The following is a 20,027-nucleotide window of genomic DNA, read 5'->3' on the forward strand; positions in this document are numbered from 1 at the left end:
AGGTTAGACCTATTTTTCCACTAATGTCCTTTTTCTCTACCAGGATCCCACGTAGTATTTAGTCGTCATGTCTCTTTAGTTTCTTCCAGTTTGTGACAGTTCCTCAATCTTTCGGTGTCTTTCATGACCTTGATACTCATCAGTTGTTTTGTAAAATCCCTCATTTTGGATTTGCCTTAAGTTTCTTATGAATAGATTGAGATTACGCATTTTTGGCAAAAATACCACTAAAGTGATGTGCTTTTTCTGAGAAGACCAGGGAGTACATGGTGATGTCTTATACTGATGACATTAACCTTGGTTAAAGGGGTGTCTGCTGGGTTTCTCCAGTATAAAGTTACTATTTTTCTCTTTGTAACTAGTAAATTACAGTTTGGAGGAGATACTTTGAGTCTATACAAAGACTATGCAAATAATCCTTTTTCTCCTGAAACGTCTGCTTATTAATTTTAGCATCCATCTGTGGATCTGGTCTACAGCAGTGATTGCTGTGTGAGTTTAGTGGTGGTTTTCTGTTTTCCTCATTACTTCTATATTTATTAACTGCAATTCTGTAAAGAAAACCTGTCCCTTCTCTCTGTTTAGTTATTTATATCAGTGTGGGCTTACAGATATTTACTATATTTTGGGGGGTTATAATCCAATGCTATTATTTATTTTTGTTGTTTGTATTCTACATTTGGCCATTGAGATCTCTTTCAGGTTGGCTCCTATGCCCTTTCAGCAGGCACCCTATTTGAGTCCTTAGTTTCTGGGACCCCAACATACTCCAGGCTCATCCTGTATTTTTCCTTGCCACAGCCCTGGAATCAGCCTCTGCTCCATGCAGCCTTGGAGAAACAAAGATTCGGGCATTGAGTGTGCTCAGTTGCTACTGGAATGTCACTGTCTCTAGGTCCTCTCGGCAGGCAGATCTTAAAAATACGTATTATATATATTAACCTATGCATACATGCACATCTCTTGTTGTTTAGATTTATCTTCACAGGGTGGGGCAACGGTAGGTTTACAGTTGTGAGTACACAAAGCTATTTATTCTTGTATTTCTATTTATTATTTTCTATATAAATAACTATAAACGTACTATGCCCCACACTGTATATTTAAATACCCTGAGTTCATAATGATACTTTCAATTTCAATCCAGTACCACAGACTTCATTTCCATCTTTCTCTTTTTATTTGTAACAACTTCTAACAGTGAGAAACCTGGCTTCCATTACTTATATTTACTTATTTGTATAATTCTAGTGTATGCACAGTTTCAGAATTTCTAACCCTATAAGAAACAATGTACTAATTAGAGTACAGGATTTTTTTGTGTCTTTAACCTTACAGTATCCAACCAAAATAGTGTTTTCCAATATAACTCAGGTTAGGTGTTTGTTTGTTTCCCCCCTTTAATGTGATTGTTATTTATTTATACTACAGTTAGGGTTATTTATTACTGTTTGTGTTTTATCTTGGGTTTTCACCTGCATTCAGGTGGTGGTTTTAGTTTATGTATGTAGAATTTCATCTTTGTGGTATACAGTTTTGTGGGGTTTGACAGATGCATTGAGTTGTGTCTGCAACTACAGCCATACAGAAATAGTTGCATTATCCTGAAAATTCCTTTGTGCAGTGCTCTTGATAGTTCTCCCCCTTCCTCTCCCTTGGGATCCATGACTTGTTTTCCATCCTGACAGTCTTTCCTTTGTCAGAATGTCGCATAAATCAAATCATACAACGTGCAGCCTCTGGTGTCTATATTCTTTCATTAGCAAAATGAATTTAAAATTTATCTGTGTTGTTCCATACATGCAATTTTGTATCAAGCCCTTTCCGTTTATGTTATAAATAGTGGTCCTTTCAGAATGCCAGTATAATGCCTATTAAATAGTTATACTAAAATTTACTATTAAAATGGGGGTTATTTAGGTTTTTCACTTTTTTGTCCTTAGAAATAATGCTCAAGTGGTTATTTTTACATAAATGAGTTATCTTTTGAATTAGATCCTACATGAGGTGCCTAGACATGAGATTACAGGTTATAGCTTCATGCCCAATATAGCATATTAACACTGGTTTTTTGAAAAGTTTGTCCTTTTGATGTAGTGGAATATAAAAGTTACATGGGCTTTTACCTACTTTTGTTTTATTGTTTTATTTTATTTTAAAGATTTTCTTTTCTCTCTCTTTTTCTTTTTTCCTTGTTTCCTTTTTTCCTTTTCCTTTTTTGAGCGAGGTGGAAGGAGGGAGAAAAAGGGAGAGAAACATCCATCAGTGCCTCATCCCCAGCTGGGGACCTGGCCTGCAACCCAGTCTTGTGACCTGACTGGCAACTGAACTGTCAGCCTTTTGGTCCACAAGGTGGCGCTCAATCCACAGAGCCACACCAGCCAGGGCTGTTTTATTTATTTATTTTTTAATTAAGAAATGAAAGTGATATTTTGTTTAACTTATACTCCTGTATGTTTCCAACAGGTGGTATTTACTAATTTGTGAATTGCTGTTGGCTGTTAATCAAGCTACTTCTTTTAAAAGTAATAATGTATTTATGTTAATTACAATGAGTAAATAATGCATAGATAAGCACTATACATTTTGACATAATTCTTGCTCATCTATTTTTATATCTACAGTTATTCTTTAAACAAAATTGAGATCATGTTGTATATGTGATTTTCTTTTTAAATTCATAAAAATTATAAACTTTTATAATTTTTATTAAAAATCATAAATTATACACTGAAAATATAAACACATTTCTTCAGAACAACCACCATCATTAGTTTCTTACATGTATCTTACCAGAATTTCTTTATGCATATTTAAGCAAATAAAAGTCTATATTCTTATTTTGCACGAAAGATAGCATGTTCTCCATTTCTCTACCTACTGCTTCTCCATTTCCTCTACTATTGTTGTGGTCCAATCCATCATTTTTTTTCTCTTTCCTGTATTACTTATATAGCTCCTTACTGACTGCATTCACTCTTGCCATACTACCTGCCATTTTCATATAGAAGACAGAGCATTCTTTAGAAGGAAAATTTGAACACATTCACATTACTCTCCTGCCTAAAATTCTGTAGTACCTTTCCTTTCTTTTTTAATGTGTACATTCGCTAATTTTGCCCAGAAAGGTACTACATCTTTAACCACTATTGTCCCTTTGCTCACTAAGTTCCAGTGACACTTGCCTGCTTTCAGTTTCTTGAATAGTCTACACTTGTTTTCATCTCAGAATCTTTGCTTATTCTAGTCCCTCTTCCTGCTCTTAACCTCAAAACTTTATTCTGGCTAACTCCTCATTTTGCAGGTCTCAGCTCAAATATTTATTTTGTACTTTTCACACTGAGAGAATACCCTATTTTATTTTTGTCATAATAGTTATTTTTTGAAATTGTTAAATTTTCCCACTAGTATGTAATATCCAAGAAAGCAAGGCTGTTGTTTGACATGGTATTAGGGTATCTCTAGCTCCTAGAACAGAGCCTGGCACATAATAGGTCCTAAATAAGTATTTCAATGAATGAGTATCTTCCTAGCTTCTTTTTTTGATCATATGAATATAAAATTATATTTACTTATATATTAATAGTTATGGGTAAATTACTTATTAAGATTATTAAATCTTGGCTTACCTTTTAAAAATATTTGTAGGAAAAACATTACAAGACCATTTGAGGATCAGACATCATTGGTAAGTATGAAAACCTCATTTAAGAGAACGTGTAAATGATTATTCAGACTAATTTATTTAGTACATCTAATATGTGATACTTTTTAAATTAGAAATCATCCTATGCGATAGAATTTTGATGTAAAATAGAGGGGAAATAAGGTTTTCATACTTTTAAAATATGACTGTAGATCTTACATTTCACTGTGACTAGTACGTTATTATCTACTACTTGCAAGTCTATTGGTAGAATTTTTAAAAATTTAATTGCATTTTAAGTGCATAAGCAATGGACTCTCAAAAGGAAGCTTGTTATGAGTCTGTTGTTACAAAGCAAGTTTGGTCTTTAAGAATCTGACTTCTTTGGATATTTTTAGTACAAGGAACTCTATGTGAATTAAATGCTAACAGTTGTCAGTTAACTTTAATCAGATTTCTTTTTAAATGTATTGCAACCAGAATGAAATGAAGAAGCCTAGTGAATGAAATCAGAAAGTAAAAGGTGGTATATAGTGAATGAGGAATGGACTTTGAGAACGTGATGATACTGGTTTCTTTTATTACAAAATCTTAAGGGAATAAGTGTTTTAAACTGTTTAAACTGACTTTATAAAAGGTATCAGGATGTGATTATGTTCTTTTGACAGGAACGCCATTACTTGTTTTTTCTTTTAGTTAGTGGATTTAAAAGAAAGGGCTTTTGAATAGAATCTCAGTTAATTAAAAGACTAACATTTAACATCTTTGCTGATGTGGAAACTAACTGTGATGAAAATTATATTAAGAAAAATAATTGGCTTGCCGCATTATTTATAATAGCCAAGTTGTAGCACATATGTACAATGGAATATTACTGTCATAAAAAAGAATGAAATTTTAACCATTTGCAACAGCATGGATGGGCCTAGAGAATATTATGCTAAGTGAAATAAGCCAGACAGAGAAAGACAAATACCATATGATTTCACTTACATGGGGAATCTAAATAACAAAATAAACGAACAAACAGAATAGAACAGACATAGATACAGAGAACAGACTGATGGTTGCCATAGGGGAGGGGAGTTGGGAAACTAGGTGGAAAAAGTGAAGGGATTATGAGGTACGAATTTGTAGGTAGAGAGGAGCCACGGGATAGAAAGTGCAGCATAGGGGATGGAGTCAACAGTGTTGTCATAACTATGTTTGGTGCCAAGTGGATACTTGAAATACTGGGGGGAACACTTTGTAAGGTATGTGGTTGCCTAATCACTGTGCTGTACATCTAACACTAATACAAAATAATTTTGAAATGTAAACTAACTGAAAAATAAAATTTAAAAGAAGAAAAATGGCAAAATAAATATTCAGTGTTTACCAAATTACTTTCATTGCAAGCCTTGGGTTCTTAATAGTCATTTATTGAAGGGATCGTGAAAGTAAAAATACATGTCTGACTCAGAATTCTCTCTTCCATCCATCCCTTACCAAAAGCTAGTATTGTTTTGTGGCACCATGATGCTTTTAGTTGTGTGACCACTTTTTAGCAGTGTTATTATCTTGTAGAATCTATAGCATTCTTTACTTTCTCAATCCAGTGTTGATGTAACAGTTTTTCTTACACTTAATATTATGACATTCCTCATTGTTCTCCCACCTCTGGGGATAGAAGATATTCCATTGGCTATACTGAATCTCAGACCTCTAATCTTAAAATGACTATGGAAACAGTGGTCATGTTGCAAATGTGGTTGAATTCCTCTTCCTGACCTACCTACCCCCATTCCTTACACTACAGTCTTGGAATTGTGCTTTAGAATAAGAGTTGGCACCCTGGCCAGTATGGCTCAGTGGATTGGAGCATCATCTCATAGGCTGAAAGGTTGTGGGTTTGATCCTGGTCAGGGCACACACCGAGACCGTGGCCCGAACATGCAGGAGGCAACCAAACGATGCTCTCTCGTATTGATGCTTCTTTCTCCTCCCCCTCTCTTTAAAAAAAATCAGTAGGCATGTCCTCAAATGAGGATTAAAACATAAATAAAAGTAAGAATTGGCAAATACACCTCCCTGTGGGCCAAATCCCTGTTGGTGTGAGGCCCAAGAGCTAAGAATGGTTTTTACATTTTTAAAGCTTGTTGTTTTTTGTTTTTTAAGTATATAAAAATCCTAAAACATTCACTCTGGCATTTGACAAATAATTTGACAACCCTTGTTCTAGAATTTTAACAGAAAGTGGGCTTTATAGAGAAAAACAGCAGAGAGAGAGGTAATATATTGGGTTGGCCAAAAAGTCTGTATGATTTTTTTTTGTAAAATAAAGACACTTTTCATTTTTGCCAATGACTTTGCTGATTTGGATATTTGGAGTATGTTGGCTATTTCCCGCATGTTACAATGTTGATTGTTCTCAATTAATGTCTCAATTTGATCGCTGTCAACTTGAGCTTGTCTACCAGACCATGGAGCATCATCATCCATTGAGAAGTCTCCAGCACAGAACTCTGCAAACCACTTTTGACACCCTCAGTCAGTTGTAGCACCATCTCCACACACTGCACAAATCTTTGTTTTTCTTTTGCATTTCAGTTACATTTTTACTTTTCTTGAGATAGTAAAGCATAATATATCAAAAATATTGTATATTTTCTTCCATCTTCAATATTAAAATGGCTACACAAAATTTCATCAATTTTGTTAAGTTTTTTTAAATGCATGCTGATATGACAGCTATCACAATACAATCTAACAAAATTGTTTTGGATAAAGTTAGACAACTAAGCACTACTAGAGCCATCTTAGAGGGGAAAAACCAAACAAACTTTTTGGCCAATGCAGCATATATGTGAAAGGTAGTTTATGGGAAGTTTGGAGTGTTAGTCATAACATGAGGATTTTTTTTAAAAAAGCATGCTAAGAAAGCATTTTTATTGATTTGGCCATTTAAAAAAACATTTTGAACACCTATTTTGTGCCCAAGACAGTATCAGGTACTTCATATATGACAAATCATGTGGGCCTTAAAGATTTTTTCCTGAGGTGTTTTTATCCCTGATGTACACATGGTAAAATTCTCAGAAAGGTTTACCCCCTTCTGTTGTAAATGACAGAGCTAGAATCCTTGGGCTTTCTGGCTTTGCATCCTCCACACAGGTAGTGGATAGGCAAGTGGGTACCTTCCCCACTTGCATCTGCTTAAACACTGGAATGAATGATAACCACACTAGGGGCCCACACCTCAGGGAGTCTTGTAACCATTAAAGAGAAGTTGAGGATCATGATAGTTTTATCTGTTCTTTAATGTTTCATGATTAATTTAAGAACCTTTTCCAACTGGACTGGAACACAGAGAATCTAATTTTTGTGCTGAGATTAGGAATCTCAGTAAACTGAATCAAACTGTGGGGTATAGTGAGCATGCGTATCAGTATAAAAGGAGCTGTCTAGGACATCCGCTCCTATCAGATCTGTATGGAAGTCATTACTTCGGAGAACCTAATGGAAGAGATATTTCTTATTGGTAGGAACAGCGTAGTTCAGTCAGTTAGCCTTTGCCGTGTACACAAAATGGAACTAGGCACAGCTGGGGTGATGTGGAGGTTCTAGGGCAAGATCCTTGTGTAGATGAAGTTTGTAATGAAAAGTAGATATATGCACTGTAAGCTTCTGAGTCCAGTTGTAAAATTCCAAATCACCATGCTGATTAATGATAGCAGTAATGTCCCATGAGTAAAGGCATTTGTTCAGCAAATGAAATACTTGGTGTGCTGTTTCAGAATAACTGCATAGCTGAAAATATAAATGGTCTCCACTTATTTATTAACCTAGTAGTTTTCACATATATTTATTTTTGAACTTACCTGTTTTTGCAAATTTGAAGTAAAAGGTAGAGATAAAGCTCCTTTCAGCTGTTTATTCCCACTTAATTCATTAAGTCTTCATTAACGTACACTGAGGGGGGACTGATACATACGCACACACATATTTAGTTCAGAGGTATAGTTCTTAAGCTTCTTATATTTATTCATTGGTTGAATGGAATTTCTTTGGTTTTTTAGGAATTCTTTTCAAAGAAGTCAGATTGTTCTTTATTTATGTTTGGCTCCCATAATAAGAAGCGGCCAAATAATCTAGTAATAGGTAAGTATCATTTACTTGGTGATATTTTTATTACAGAGTAACTGCTATGACAAGTAATTAATTGGTGATATTGAGGATTCAGGAGTGACTAGTAAGCTCTAAACCCAGTATTTTTTTCCATGTGAGTTTGAATAAAAAATTTTTTGTCTGCCTGTCTTCAGGTAAAGAAAGAGTGGGTGTATAAATATTACCCTACCTCAAGTTGCAGATATTTTTCTAATATAAAACATATATATCCTAAATCAGTATTAGAGTTAGAAAAAAAATAGCACTCCTACCTACATAGATTAGCCCTTTCCTAATAAATATCCATTTATAATGGATGCATTTAAAAAGAAAAGAAAAACCCTTGCCTGGGTATTCTGAGACTTGGTCTGTCGTGCTCAATGAGTTAGGCAAGCAAACCCTTTACCCTCTGTGGGCCTCTGTCTACTCTTCTATAAAATAAGGGAGTTTGGCTAAATGATTTCTAAGATCCTTTAAGGACCAAGATCGCAACAATCTACCCTAGGTAATGCTGAAAATTTAAAGAAGAGGAAATGTGTTTGAGGATTATAAGGAGAAAGAAAAGAGACAGTTATTGGGACATTTTGAACATTGCAGATAAGCTGTTTGGGAAAAATAAATGTATTATTTTCCTTCTAGGTCGTATGTATGACTACCATGTGCTGGACATGATTGAATTAGGTATTGAGAAGTTTGTCTCTCTAAAAGATATTAAGGTAAGATGATGATAAAAAAAATTTTGTGATGTTGCTCTTGGGCAATAGTGACATCTGGTGGTCAACAGTGCTGATAACAATTCTGTACCATAAGAAAGAACTTCGTTTTTATACTAATGTGCTCTAAGATGAAAGCACAATTTCATTTGACCTTTACTTTAAAAAGAATATATTTATAGCATATAGCACATGTGGGTCTTCTGGTAGTTAGACTTCAGAGTGGTTACTAACTCTTGTCTAGGCCCATGGTTTAAATGCTGTCCTTTCCCTCTGAGTTATCACAACACTTATCTCATTGAACTCTAGAAGTTCTAGAATTTTCAAAGTGAGCCCTGTTCTAAACCTAGGAAGCATTAACTGATCCGACAGTATTTTGGTTACTAGCCACCAGTTGTTAGCTCAGTCCTCCCATTAAGGACTTGCATCTCTGTGCCCCCTTTGTTTGAATGGGGTTATGAAATGGAAAGTAGTAAATAGCAAGAAATTCAGCTCCTGGGTCCAAATTGGGCTTCTGCTCCCTCAAGACTCTGCTTCTGGGCTTAATCTATTCCATCAAATACATTATTTCACTTAGACCTCATAACTATCCTGTGAAAGGCAGAACTTACTTTCCCTATTGTGTAGATTCAGAGATTGAAGCCTAGAGGGACTCCACTGGTGACTTGGAGTCGTACATAAAGTAAATGGTATAACCAGTTAGGACTCAGGGACTTTGAAAGAAAGGATACGGAAGTTTGTAGTGGAAAGTTATGTAATTGCTTCAGTTAATGGGTCTTTGAGGGTCATGGCATAAGTTGAAAGAACTAGAGCAGATATTGTAATAACTTCTTTCCCCAGTGTCTTCTAAAAAGAGGACATGACTTTTAGGTTTCCCGTGTGCTTGAAAAAAAAGTGTCTTACCAGATCCCCACTTAGCTACACCAGCGTCCTCAGGCACAGTGTAGAACAGTAGCTCGAGACTGGATTAGAGGGAGAACACTTGGTTTTGAAGGCTGTCTTGGCCATTTAGATGATGTTTGTGACCTGATAGAGTCAGTTACTTCCCTAGCGCTCATTTTTAATCAGTTATTAAATAGGTATAACAACATGAAGTGAGATAATATATGAGAAAATGCTTATTGGTGGAAATAATGTATTGGAAGGCATTTTGTGAAGTGTGTAAACTGTGGTGCTTCATAGGGTAGAAGCCATCATTTTTTAGTTTCTCTCCACGGCTGTGCACAGATTCCTGGAAATGAGCGGCATGTTGCCTTTAGCACGTCTGCTGCTTGGTCACCAGTTAGTGGGGCTTGGGCTTGAGCACTGGCTGAGAGCGCACGCACGCCAGCCCCTCTCCTCTTTCCACTGTCACTGCAGCTTGTAAACTGCACCACGAATGGTTTTTCAGGTCTCATTCTTAACGAGAACCTTTTAAACTGAATACTAAACTTTCACTCATGGAGCATATCCATAACCACAAAATTCATTAATTGCTGAGTATGTGCTGACATTGGCAATCCCCGCATGGACTCTTAGCCCTTCACTTTTTACCACATTATTTGGTTACAAGCTTATAGTTGTAGTCTGTTTGGGATTGCATGTTCTGTTCTACTTTTTCTTCATGTTTATTTACTCTTTACTCTGCCTTCTCGTTTTTAAGACATCTTCACCAGGTATTTCTTTTCTCACTTGCTTTTATTGCCAAGCCTCATCCCTGTTAACACTTAAGCAACATTAGATTAGACTCCACCAGGAGTCTAATTGAGAGGAAAATTCTAGGAAATTGAGAGGAAAATTCTAGGAACTTGTTTTCTAAGATGGCCAAACTTCTAGGGATGGTTTTTCTGCATAAAATAAACCTTAATGAGTGAGATGATTAAAATTTAAGGCTAGTTGATTTTATTTTAGGTAGTATAAAATAATCACAATTTTCTAGGATATTTTATTTGAAAAGTTTGTGTGTAATTTATAAGAATTATTTTCCTTTGTTTAAAAACAATTCAAAAGGTTAGTTCATGTGAGTATGTGGTTTTATATATGTAAAAACACAGATTTCTCAGAATGTAATCTATGTGAAGAATAGCTTCAGATATGGAAAATGTAATTAAAAAACAAAAAAGGTACATCACACTAACATAAGTAATAAATGTAACAACTTTATTTAAAAAAGGTTAGTTCAGTGACATCATAATTAAAGCATTTTTAGTGTACTGTATCATAATATTATATACTTTAAAAAAATTTAAGTACCTTCAGGCTATCGGAGTAAAGCTCGTTTGTTGTAGGTTTTTCTAGTTCAGGGTTTGTGATCTACATGATAACTACTGTTTTGCATAACTCGTTTAGTTACATTTTTATGATGTGTATACTGGGTCTTGACTTGAAATAATGTTTTTTATTACTATGCATCGTGGTTAGGATGGTTTAAAAGCCAGAGTTATATAGTTGGTATTGCCTCACTTTCTCTTACTGTGTAAATAACCCCATAGACGTAGAGATAGCAGTAGGATGGCCAGGCAGGACAGTTGGAGCACAGGGGAGTCATTGGATCTGGAAAGTCCATTTAGGGGTCCTTGATCAGGCAGACAGATCTTAGGCACATCTCTGAATTATAAACAGTTAAGTTTCAGGATTTGGAAGCAGGGAATGCCACCAAGGGAGGTCATGGCGAACAGGAAAGCAACAGGTGACTTCTGGTCCTACGGCAGAGCACTTTTTTTTTTTTTTTTTTTTTGGCCTGCCTGCCTGCCTGCCTTCCTTTTGCTAGATTTGAATAATCCTTGATTGATGTCAGAGCCAGAGGTACTAGAATCAGTGGGAAGCTCAGACCAACAGCCATTTACCCTCCTTTATAAGTTAATCCTTCAGTTAAACAACTTTTTTTCTATTTGATTTTCATTCACTTTGATGGCTTTTAAATTTAAATCCTCTTATTACTTATATCACATTCTTCTTGGTATCGGAAATCCAGAGCTGGATAAAATACTTTTTCTAGTAAGAGCTTCAGTCCTGCTGAGTGAGGATTAACTCATTCTTTCTATAGCTTATATAAAATTATATTGGTTCCCATGTGATTGTTTTAGTTGGTAGTTTAATTTAGCTTTCATTTAAAAATACTGTTTATGTAGTACAGTAGGGAAGGCACAGTGGTACAAATAATTCAAAGAAATTAAATTTACTTTGACTTTGGCTATTAGAGGGCTATGCTTATTTTATAGCAAGTTTAGCCTTTTTTTATTCTTTGCATAGAATAATGTTAATAGGTAGCTTATATCCTTCTTTGACCACTTACTAATCTGGCAACCTGAGGTGGTGGAATGAAAGTTATTTTCAGTCTAAAAATCTGTAAGTTCAAAATCCCAGCTCTGGTTTTACATCTAAAATCATTATTCATAGATATAGTTTTAAGACAGTTAAGAAATTCTGAAAATGAATCATTACATGTAAGTATCAATAACTTAAAATAAGCATATAAACAATTTAGATTTGATAATTATATAATTATTTTTCCCCCATTTCATAGAATAGTAAATGCCCTGAGGGAACAAAACCCATGTTAATATTTGCTGGTAATGATTTTGATGTAACAGAAGACTACAGAAGGCTAAAAAGTCTTCTTACTGGTAAGTGTTTTAATATTTATCTGCAGGGTAGCTCAGGTAGGCAATCTAAGGTTTATTGGTGGCTCTGCTACTTCACTCTAGGTATACAGCTTTTTTGGTTTGATCTCTTTTTTTCCTTTTCATTATTTAAAAAAATTATTTAAAAAATAAATTTTATTTAAGTAAATTTTATTTTTAGAAAGTGGAGAAGGGAGGGAGAAAGAGGGAGAGAAATATCAATATGATTGCCTCTCTAGTGCCCCCTACTGGGGACCTGGCCCACAGTCCAGGCATGTGTCCTGACTGGGAATCAAACAGGCGGCCCTTTGGTTCACAGGCCAACACTCAATCCACTGAGCCACATCAGCCAGGGCCCTTTTCATTATTTTCTATTTCCCACTAAGAAGAGAGTTAAAAGGATATTATATTCTATAGGTCATTATTTTTTGTTGTTGGTATAGTAACTTTGGTCTCAACCTATTTATATAGCGTTTTATACTTCATAAAATGCTTACACACCTGTCTCATGTCATTATCAACATCATTAAATTAAATTCTCTACTAGTTTTTTAAAATCTGATATACAAGGTTTTTCCTACTATAACTTGCTTTCTTGATCTCCCCCAATTTTCTTCCTACTTTTCCATTAAAAAGTGGTTTATTGGTCCTGGCTGGTATAATCCAGTGGATTGAGAGCTGGCCTGCAAACCAAGGAATTGTAGGTTAGATTCCCAGTCAGGGCACATGCCTGGGTTGCAGGCCAAGTCCCCAGTGAGGGGTGCACAAGGGGCAACCACACATTGATGTTTCTCTCCCTCTCTTTCTTCCTTCCCCTCTCTCTAAAAATAAATAAGTAAAATCTTTAAAAAAATAAAAGTGGTTTGTTGAAAGTATGTTATGCATATTCCTATGGTTTTTTCTAATTTCATTCTTATTTTTCGGGTTTCTTCTATCCTTCCAAATTTCATTTCTCTCCCAGGAAATCCTCAGTGATGTCCTCAGCTCCCTTTATTTCATTATTGTTACCCTAAATGCCAGGTATATACTAAGTACTTTATATATATTGCTTCATTCTCACAATAACCTTGCAAGATTGTTTTATAGAGTTCTTAATGAAATGTGCTAATTCCTGATGATTTATGTTATAACTACATTCCTTCCTCTGTGTTCATAAGTCAGCTTCTTAAAATCCAATATATAGTTAATGTCATGGTCTCGGATTGCCATTAATTTACCAGTTTCAAACCACTTTTTCTCCCCTCTTTTGAAAAGTTGGCATAAATTGTCCTCCATGATTTCTCAGATGTTCTTAATACTCATTCTGCAGTCACATCTGCTAGCTCTTTTCTAACTCTGGGGAGAAATTTGGTTAGTACCTATATATAGACACTTCTGATACTCAGCAGCATTATCTCAAGTTTAAATAATTTATTTCATTTCAGCTTTTCTTGCGTCATTCTTACAAGCTAGGCCATATACTTTTTTGGTTGCCCTTCTTTTGGATTTTTATATACTTTGCCCTAGATCATTTTTGAAGAGTTGGTTGGTTATATATTATAAATAAATTGTATACATGCTCTTTACAGATCTGAGTTTACCAGAACAGGTTTGTGGATAGACACATTGTTTTCATTTTCCTTATAGGCATTATTTATGGTCTTATTGCTGGATTTAACAGTTATCTGAACTTTTCATTTCTTTATTAATAAATGACTAATTTTAGAAAACTTGAGTACTAATATAACCTATTCAGTCCTTTCTAAAAGCTCTTGAATTTGATAACATTCCATTTTACAGATGGGAAAATGGAGGCTTAGAAAGGTTAAGGGCTATTAAGTAGGCGAGCCAGAATCAGAACCCAAAGCCTGAGCTTTTTTGCCCCTGTTGTTCACCGTGTGGTTGTGAACAGTTCCCTTGCAGAGTCTTTGCTACAGGTTCTTACCTGTATTTTTTTTTAAGATTTTATTTATTTATTTTTAGAGAGAGGGGGAAGGAGGGAGAAAGAGAGGGCGAGAAACATCAGTGTGTGGTTGCCTTTCGCACACCCTGTACTGGGGACCTGGCCTGCAACCCAGGCACGTGCCCTCTCTGGGAATTGAACCAGTGCCCTTTTGGTTCACAGGCCAGTGCTCAATACATTGAACCATACCAGCCAGGGCCCTTAACTTGTATTTTTAATGAATTTAAAAAAAAATACATGAAAGACAATGACCAAATTTTTTTTAAAGGTGTTTTGTGCTTCTGCTGGATGTTAGGGATAACCACATATTGCATTGTTGAGAGAGAGGGAGTGAAAACCATAAAGGAATCTGGGGAAAGAAGGTAGAAGAGTAGAGAAATGTAGGGAGGTTGTTGGGTACCAAGGGAAGTTGAGATTTTTAGTACAAATGTAAAGTAAGGCAGCTGCAGGCTTCTAGTTTGTGTTGTATTCAAATGAAATAAAGTAGAACAGTGGGAAAGAGAATTTTATCAGGGGCCTTCTTCGGGCGGGTGTGTGTGTGTGTGTGTGTGTGTGTGTAATAGACCAGAAAGAAAAGTTAACCTCTTCCGTGTTTTCATGTCAGATACCCATTTTGTTCATCCTGAATTTTGCTTCTGCTTTGCTCTTTTAAGTACATAGTTTAGGGGTTAATCTTAGTGGATCCTACTTGATAGAAAACTAGTAAATACTTATTTTTATATTTAATTCGTCCTAATTTTCTTAAATAACAAACACATTATTACATGACTAAGATAGGAGGGAGGAGGGTTTATTTGCCTTTCTGAGCCTTGATTTTCCTCAGACAGAACTGTGGCGCTTTGCCCTTGAGCACACAGCCGTCTGCACAGCCACACTGGCCTGGTCTTCAAGTGATGCACGCACAACGCTTTCCCTGCTGGGACTGCTTCTTGAGAAGACTGCTGATTTTGGCATTCTTTTTCCTTTCATTGTATTTCACGTGCATTCTATTTGATTATTTTTTAGGATCTTTTTCTCCTCGGGAGCCAGCTTGGCGCCTTCTTGCGCGGCCCAGAGGGACTCTTAACCACTGTCAGCGCTGTGTGCTATCAGTCAGCACGGTGCAGTTCTTCACTAGGGCCTTGGTGTGGACTGGTTCATCATTGGATGCGTTGTACACAACATCAGTAACCCTAGTTTTGCACATATGACACTCAGAGCCCCAGGAGAAGTTGCCCACATCCAGCCTCAGGACATGGTACTTCCTGTTGCCTCCCTGAACCAGACTCTGTATGCAGCAGGGGCCAATCTCAGTGTCGGCAACAGGGTGTCCAAGCTCATATTTTTGCTTCTTGTGGTGGGGCCTTCTCTTGCCCCTGGTCTCATGGTGCTTGTGTCAGTTGTCCTGAGAGATGCCCATGGCTCAGTGCCACCTGGAAAGAGCCATCCTAATTATTTTATTTTATTATTTTAAGTTTATTTTTTTTTAGAGAGAAACACCAATGTGGTAGACTCCAGCTAGCAGAGTTCCGCCTTTTTATGGCTGAAAGAGAAAATAAATGCACAGGTGACAGCAATCCTGTGGAGAAAAGGGGGACAGCACGGCTACTCTCAAGGGGAGAGAGAGCCTGTGAGTGCCTCGGCCACTCCCTCAAGAAGAGAGCGCCCTTGTGGCTTTTAAATGCCTGACCCTTGCCCACGGGGTGCAGCGATTGCCGGAGAAAGAGAGCAAGGCTTCCGCTTACTAAAGAGAGTGCGGTCGCAAGAGAGGGCGACCTGGGAAAAATATCCCTTTTTCCCTAAAATACAACACATCCTATGACCTTGGCGAAAAGCACTCGGGGTTGTCGGCCCTTATGTGGGCTGCTGCAAGCATTCCACCCATGTTGGTGTGTTAACCACAATGGCTGGTAGCCTCTACATCCCTGTGCGGGCGCCAGATGTGGCAGACTCTGGCCAGCAGAGTTCTGCCTTGTTGTGGCTGAAAGAGAAAATAAATGCACAGGCGACAGCAATCCTGTGGAGAGAACGGAACGGCACGGCTACTCTCTCAAGGGGAGAGAGAGCGCGCCCCAACTCTTGCCTAAACAGGCTTTTATTGTTTTTCTCGGGGCTTACATCAGGGAAAGATTGATTATCTATTGCATAGAATATTGTTGTCTACATTTTAGGTACAATCAAGGAAATAAAAATAACATGCAGAGGGAAATGACAATGAGCTGATTAGCTCTATCCTTGGGTGAATTCACAAAGGTTTTGGAAATTACCTTGGAGATAGATAATACACATTTGTTGTTTTAGACCAGGGTGATGGAGTTTTAGCAAGAGCAAGCCGTAACAGTCAGTATGCATTTTCTAGGCCTGATTCCCACGGGAAAACTCCGTTTGAAGGTCTGGCTCCTGGCCACCACTTTGCTTCTGTAGGTTTTCCATACAGAGCTGAGTCACATTTGCCAGACTGAAACAAATGGGTCCCCTACACACTAACATGAGAAATATCATTCAGTTGCCCCCTGCATACACCCCAGCCAGGAATCGAACCCATAACCTAGGTATGTGCTCCGACCAGGGATCAAAAGAGCCCATAGCCTTTTGATGTACTGGACGACATTCTAACCAACTGAGCCACCTGGCCAGGGCAATCCTAATTTTTATGGTTACTTTTTTATATGACTATTCTGTGTATATAAATATGACAATAAATCAAATAGGTCAGTTTTATTAAAGTTTCTTTAAGTCCTGCCTTAAATTTAACTACCTGTGTTCCTTTTTCTTCATTGCCTTTGTATGAGTGGTCATACCTAATCAGTTGTCATTATTTTAATTTTTTTTAACCTTTTTTATTTCCTAACTCTTATTCTACTTGAAATATGTATAATAATGAAAATAATTGCTGTGTATTAGGTATTAGGTCAGGTAATTCATTAAATTTAATCCTTTCTACAGTGCTACAAAGGTCATTGTGTTAGTGTGCTTGGCTGCCACAACAAAATACCGTAGACTGGGAGGCTTAAATAATAGAAATATATTTCCCACCATTCTGGTGGCTGGGAGTCCAAGATCAAAGTTTCTGTTATGACCTGTTTTGCTGGCTGGCATCTTGCTGTGTGCTCATGTAGCTTTTCCTCCATCTGCGTTCAGGGGAGGGAGGGAGGGAGGGAGTCAGAGGAAAGAAGATGTTGGTTTTCTGGTATCACTTCTTATAAGGACATTAATCCTATGAGATCAGGGCTCCACCCTTATGACATACGTTATGTGACCTTAATTTCTTAGAGGCCCCATCTCCAAATGCAGCCACTCTAGGGGCTAGGGCTTTAACCTATGAATTTGGGGGAACACAAACATTCAGTTTATTACGGTAACATTATTCCCATGTTGTGGATGAAGAGCTGTAAGTGGTAGAATCAGGGTTTGATTTATTCTCTGACTCAGATCTCCTGGCCCTTTCCCAATGTATTTGGGACATAGTAGTAACATTTCAGATCTTATTTTTACTTAGAATTGATCCATTGGAAAAATGTCCTAACTGGGGCTTTCCTTCTGACTACAACCAATTTATCTTCTACCTCTTCCACCTGCTTTAGTTCTATTTAACTGGAATACCTTATTCCTGTACTCACTTCCATTTTACCTAAACCATCATTTCTGCTCATTTTAGGGTGAGCCTTTGTGGCAGTGTCCAAGGTTCAGTACACTGTCATCCATCATCACATCACTCCTTTGATGTTTCAAACTCCTCCTGTTCTCTTATTGCCCCAACCCCGGGTCAGCCGTTTCTCTAAGGAGCCTTGTTTATTTGTTTAAGATTTTATTTATTTTTAGAGAGAGGGATAGGCAGGGAGAAAGGGAGAGAAACATCTGTTGGTTGCCTCTCACATGCCCCTAGCCAGGGACCTGGCCCACAACCCAAGCATGTGCCCTGACTAGGAATCAAACTGGCGACCTTTCGGTCCTTGGGGTGACGCCCAGCCCACTGATTCACACCAGTCAGGGTGCCCTGATTTGGGGGAGGTTGGTTGGTTGGTTGGTTGGTTTTTAAATGAGAAATTACTTTAAAAATCAGTCTGAGTGCTATGGGTTGTTTCTGGGTTAATCATTGTTTCTAGGCTTTTTTAGTGGACAGAACTATGAAATTTGTTTATTTGTTAAGATAAAATACATCCTGAGTTCATACTAAAACCTCTAACTCAAATTTAGGACAAAACGATCTTTCATTGACCTCCCAAAGTACCTTCTTTCATCCATGATGACAATCCAGGTTCTCAGTGACTTAGCGTAATTATGCAGTTACTTTATACCATGCTGTGCACACAACAGTCTCAGCATAAAATACCAGGATTACCACTGGTTCTATGACTGTTGAGTGTGGGTGAATGTTTTTGGTTTTCATTTGTTTTGCAGTTGTGTTCATCTATGATACCCCGTGTTGGAAAGGGTGTTTTGAAGTCACTTGAAAGCTCTTTTCTGTATGATTATACTTGCAGCTCAGTATACAGGTTCATTTCATTTTGTTTTCAATTTTTAGAGATTACTTGAAATTATTTCATTTTAAATTATTTTTAAGCAACTTTGGAGGTGTAATTTACAGCCAGGCACACATTTACAGTTTAAAACTTGACAGATTTCAACACGTGTACCCTGTGCAAACACCACTGCAGACGAGACACAGAACCTTTCCGTCAGCTCCCGGAGTTTCTCTCTGTTCTAAGCAGCTGTGATCTGCTTTCTGTCACGGGTTAGTTTGCATTTTCTAGGACTTTAGATAAATGGAATCTTATAGTGTGTACTTTTCTTGGCCTAGCTTCTTTACCCAATTGTTTTTAGATTCATCCGTGTTGCTGTGTGTATCTGTAGTCACTTTTATTTCTTTTTATTGCCAAGCAGTATTCCATTTATAGCTGTTCCATAATTTGTTTATTCCTTTGTCTGTTGATAGACATTTAGGTTGATTCCAGCTTTTGACTGTTAATCAATAGACCTGGTATAAACATTTGTGTACAAATTGTTGTGAGGACACATGTTTTCCTTTCTAGGAACATAATGGTAGAGTCATTTGACTAGTATATATATATATGTTCAACATTTTAAGAAACTGCCAGACTGATTTCCATGAGGTTGTCCAATTGCACATTTCCACCAACTTGTATGAGAACTCCAGTTAGATAAACCTGTGTGTGCTTTTCTTATTCAGTGTTATTTGTATATTTCCATTTATCCTCCTTGGGGCTCAGTGCTGTTAGCAGTAAAATGAGGGACCAAACTTGATTCCTGTTTTCCAAACGTCTTCGTTCATGTGCAGCCTTCATAGCTTTAGCCAAGTCCCTGTAGTTAGCGTCCATGGTGGCGTCCACGGGGGATTTTCCTTTAACTCTCCTTTTTAAGGGGAAATTTTATGTCCCTACCATGAGTGGAAAATGATGTATAACCAAACAAGTAATATATAGTAAATTATATCTGCCTGTTTATAATTTAAGATAATCTTGTGTGCCACCAGTGGTATGATTGTATTAGTTTGGGAAAAACGGCTTAATCACTGATCTTGTTTTTTTCTTGCCTTTAACAGTTGACATTTCTTGGTAGAATTTTCTTGCTTGTTTGGCCTCTACCATAGAACAGTCTTGTTTGATTTAATAGTCAATGTTTCAACATCTACTTTTATAGAAATTTGACATCTTAACCTACCTGTCTTATAGATTAAAATTTTATGCCTTGATAGTTGATATCCATGGTAAATATGTCACACTTCTATGCTGATCATTGGCTTAGAGGGAGAATTTCAAAACTGAAAAATTAAAATGGCTTAGTAGCCCTAGCCGGGTGGCTTAGCTAGTTAGAGCGTGTTCCCTGCACATCAAAAGGTTGCAAGTTCGATCCCTGGTCAGGGCACATACCTAGGGGCACATATGGGAGGTAACCGATCAGTGTTTCTTTATCTCTCACCTCCCACCCTTTCTCTCACTCTAACATCTAAAATGTTTCCTTGGGTGAGGATTATAATA

At 37.0% G+C, this 20,027-nt stretch overlaps 1 protein-coding gene and 1 pseudogene across 2 annotated transcripts in view; one reads left to right on the forward strand and one right to left on the reverse strand.

The window, feature by feature from the left end:
• Window positions 1-20,027, forward strand: part of RPF2 (ribosome production factor 2 homolog) — a 31,898-nt gene that overhangs the window by 5,541 nt on the left and 6,330 nt on the right. For both annotated transcript variants that reach the window (XM_028509250.2, XM_036024570.1), the window contains 4 exons: window positions 3,649-3,688; window positions 7,705-7,786; window positions 8,432-8,508; window positions 12,011-12,110. In XM_028509250.2, coding sequence (XP_028365051.1) covers window positions 3,649-3,688; window positions 7,705-7,786; window positions 8,432-8,508; window positions 12,011-12,110 — 299 coding nt within the window. The remainder of the gene's footprint in view (window positions 1-3,648; window positions 3,689-7,704; window positions 7,787-8,431; window positions 8,509-12,010; window positions 12,111-20,027) is intronic.
• On the reverse strand, window positions 14,272-15,522 carry LOC114494260 (annotated as a pseudogene).

The sequence above is a fragment of the Phyllostomus discolor genome, chromosome 4, assembly GCF_004126475.2.
Source record: "Phyllostomus discolor isolate MPI-MPIP mPhyDis1 chromosome 4, mPhyDis1.pri.v3, whole genome shotgun sequence".
In the NCBI taxonomy this organism is placed as follows: Eukaryota; Metazoa; Chordata; class Mammalia; order Chiroptera; family Phyllostomidae; genus Phyllostomus; species Phyllostomus discolor.